Source organism: Montipora capricornis, chromosome 2 (assembly GCF_036669925.1).
Source record: "Montipora capricornis isolate CH-2021 chromosome 2, ASM3666992v2, whole genome shotgun sequence".
Lineage (NCBI taxonomy): Eukaryota > Metazoa > Cnidaria > Anthozoa > Scleractinia > Acroporidae > Montipora > Montipora capricornis.
Genome location: NC_090884.1, coordinates 54,707,079 through 54,709,578, shown reverse-complemented (window position 1 = coordinate 54,709,578; position 2,500 = coordinate 54,707,079). Strand labels below are relative to the sequence as shown.

Here is a 2,500-nt window from a genome sequence, read left to right as displayed (position 1 = left end):
TGTTGTATGGCGGAGTATTTTTTAACGAGTTTAGACAGTTTTTGTGTGACGCCCGGGATAAGAAAAAACGTAATTGGTGATGCAACTGTACAAATTACCAACAATTAGATAACTAAGTGTACATTATCGCGGAACATTCTTATTCGTTTCGTGCGTTTTCTGTACGGTAACAGAGCTGGATATGGTAAAATTTCCTTGGTTTTGGCTTTGGGGCACTCACCTTCAATGGTACACCGAACGGATCCCCTGATCGACTCTTCGTCTTTAATTTTCTATCTCGTCGTTGCGTTTGCGATTTAAATCGCGAAATTTGAAACAAACTTTTATACGATTTAGGCTTTTCACGCATAGTGTTTCTTGAATCCTCTAAACCTTTTTCGGTGATAAACTCTTTTTATTAGTCTGAACGGTTCGTAAATTCCAAGTGTCCAATCAACGAGGCATTTTTGAACCGCGGACTAAAACCAGAAGTCTCAGATTTTTTGAACTAGTCTCTGATTCAGAAAAGATACGTCATTGTCCCACAAACTGTACTCTTAAAGTAAATTAAGTTTCTTGCTAAAGCGCTGGTTTGTATTTTTTTTAAGAAACTTTCTTCAACACCACGTTCAAATTGTGTTCTTTTTTTATCGTTTCAGGTTCTGTGTGAACCAGTGCTCGAGTGCAGGCTACTGTGGTGCCACTCATGCCATCCGTCAAGAGGTGCTCCCTCTGCCACTTGAAGTTCCCGCCAATACGGACATTGCGCGTTTAATCCCATTTTTCCCGCCGTACATGACCGCACTCCAGTACTATTTCCAATTTTCTTATACATTCACAGTCCAGCCCTCTCCCTTCGGTATCAAGTTGTTTGCAAACGAGGCTATGATTTACACCAAACAAAAACTAGAAAAGGCGGGAATGTACCAGCTTCGTGTCACTGCAGATTTGCTTTATATAGATGGAACGCTGGCTTGTAGGACTGTCTTCACAGTATATATAGATGTATCTAGGTTTAGTTTTTGAGATTTGAAATAACATTTTTTTATGATAAAAGTATTTCGGGACAGGGATAAAAGGAACAAATAAACGCCCCTAAAGCTGAAGTGCAAATTTATAAAACAGTCGACACAAAATTAACTTAGGAATTATACAATAAACCATTTCCATTTTTCAAATCTCTTGTTCAAGACGAATCGAAGTGCGAAATCTCAGTTAAAAAAACTTTTTTCATCATAGAAAAAGTAACACTAATGACAGTCACAAAAACTTCGCTCTTGACTCATTTTGGAACCTGAGGTAAAGCATAGTAAATGGAGGGGAGTGGTTATGAAACGCGACAAATTTCTTTGTTGTATGTTTTTGTTCTCTTTTTTGGCCTTGACCGTACACAAAACACAACAGTTGTTTACTCCGTACTGAGGAACTAATCAATAGAAACGTGTTGATTACGTAATTCATGCATAGTGTATGAGCGCAAAACAAAAGATTGTGCACGGTCGTGGACTTTCCAACCTAAATCTTGGCATCTTTGTTCGCTCCTTTGATGTTTGCCGAGCTTCAAAACCAGTCCCCTCTATTGACTATGGGTAAAGACAACTCGAAAATGGTCTTTTTGTGTACGAGATTATGAACTTAGAGATCTTTATTTAAACTCCCGTAAGGTCTGCTTTTCGTTACCGCAAACATTTGGCTTCATGCGATTGGAAGATTTGAACTAACACAATGTTTCTCACTTACATTTAATTGAGACCGTCATGACTGGTGTTTTTCTCTTAACCCATTGCCTCCCAGGGGTTCCCCAATGAAGAGTAAAATCGTCTGGCGTTAAAGTAAAATTCTAAGTCTGGCCGGTTTAGGCCGGTTTGGACGTCAAAGGGTAAAAAGTAGAGCTTTGAAAACACGCATGCGCACATCGTCCTCGTCTTTGTTAGTTTGCTTCGTATTCGTGTCAGGGGTTGTCATGCGCACCTTTCGTGTCCTACCGAGACACCGACGACTGTCAACATTCTTTAAGAGGCTGGCGACAGATATGTAACTCTCTCGCCCTTGTACCTCGTGTACTAGTAAATGTGGAAAATGTTGTAAATATACTGTTACTGAACTATTGGTGCGATCTTGAACGTTGCTGGCTATAAAAATATTGAAATGTTTAACCTCTTAGTCGGATTGTGTCGGTCACCTTGTTTATTACATTATCATTTTGGTTAATCGGATGCCTTTCGAATCTCAACGTACGTTTGTACGAAAGAAGAGTATATTTGAAGTGCGAATTACAGACGAAAGATAGAAGTCATCCTATCAGGAGCAGGATCATCCTGTCAGGAGCAAGGGTGGCACAGTCGGCTAGTGCGCGGCCTTGGTGCAAGAGGTCCTGAGTTCGATTTCCGGATCTCGCATCCTTGTTTCGACTCCTCTCCTTTCCGTGTAGCTAGTAGCTTTAAATACCCGTAAAACGGAGCACTGATGGAGAGGGGGGAGTAAAATGAGCGCACCGTCGACCTCAGGTTTGTCAGTAATT

The 2,500-nt window shown here is 40.6% G+C and overlaps 1 protein-coding gene across 1 annotated transcript in view; it reads left to right on the top strand.

Moving 5' to 3' along the window:
* LOC138027265 (hemicentin-1-like) overlaps window positions 1-1,085 on the top strand; it is a 42,117-nt gene extending 41,032 nt beyond the window's left edge. The window contains exon 33 of the mRNA XM_068874826.1: window positions 639-1,085. Within this exon, the coding sequence (XP_068730927.1) occupies window positions 639-1,005 (367 nt within the window). The 3' untranslated portion in view covers window positions 1,006-1,085. The remainder of the gene's footprint in view (window positions 1-638) is intronic.
* The last annotated feature ends 1,415 nt before the right edge of the window (window positions 1,086-2,500 follow it).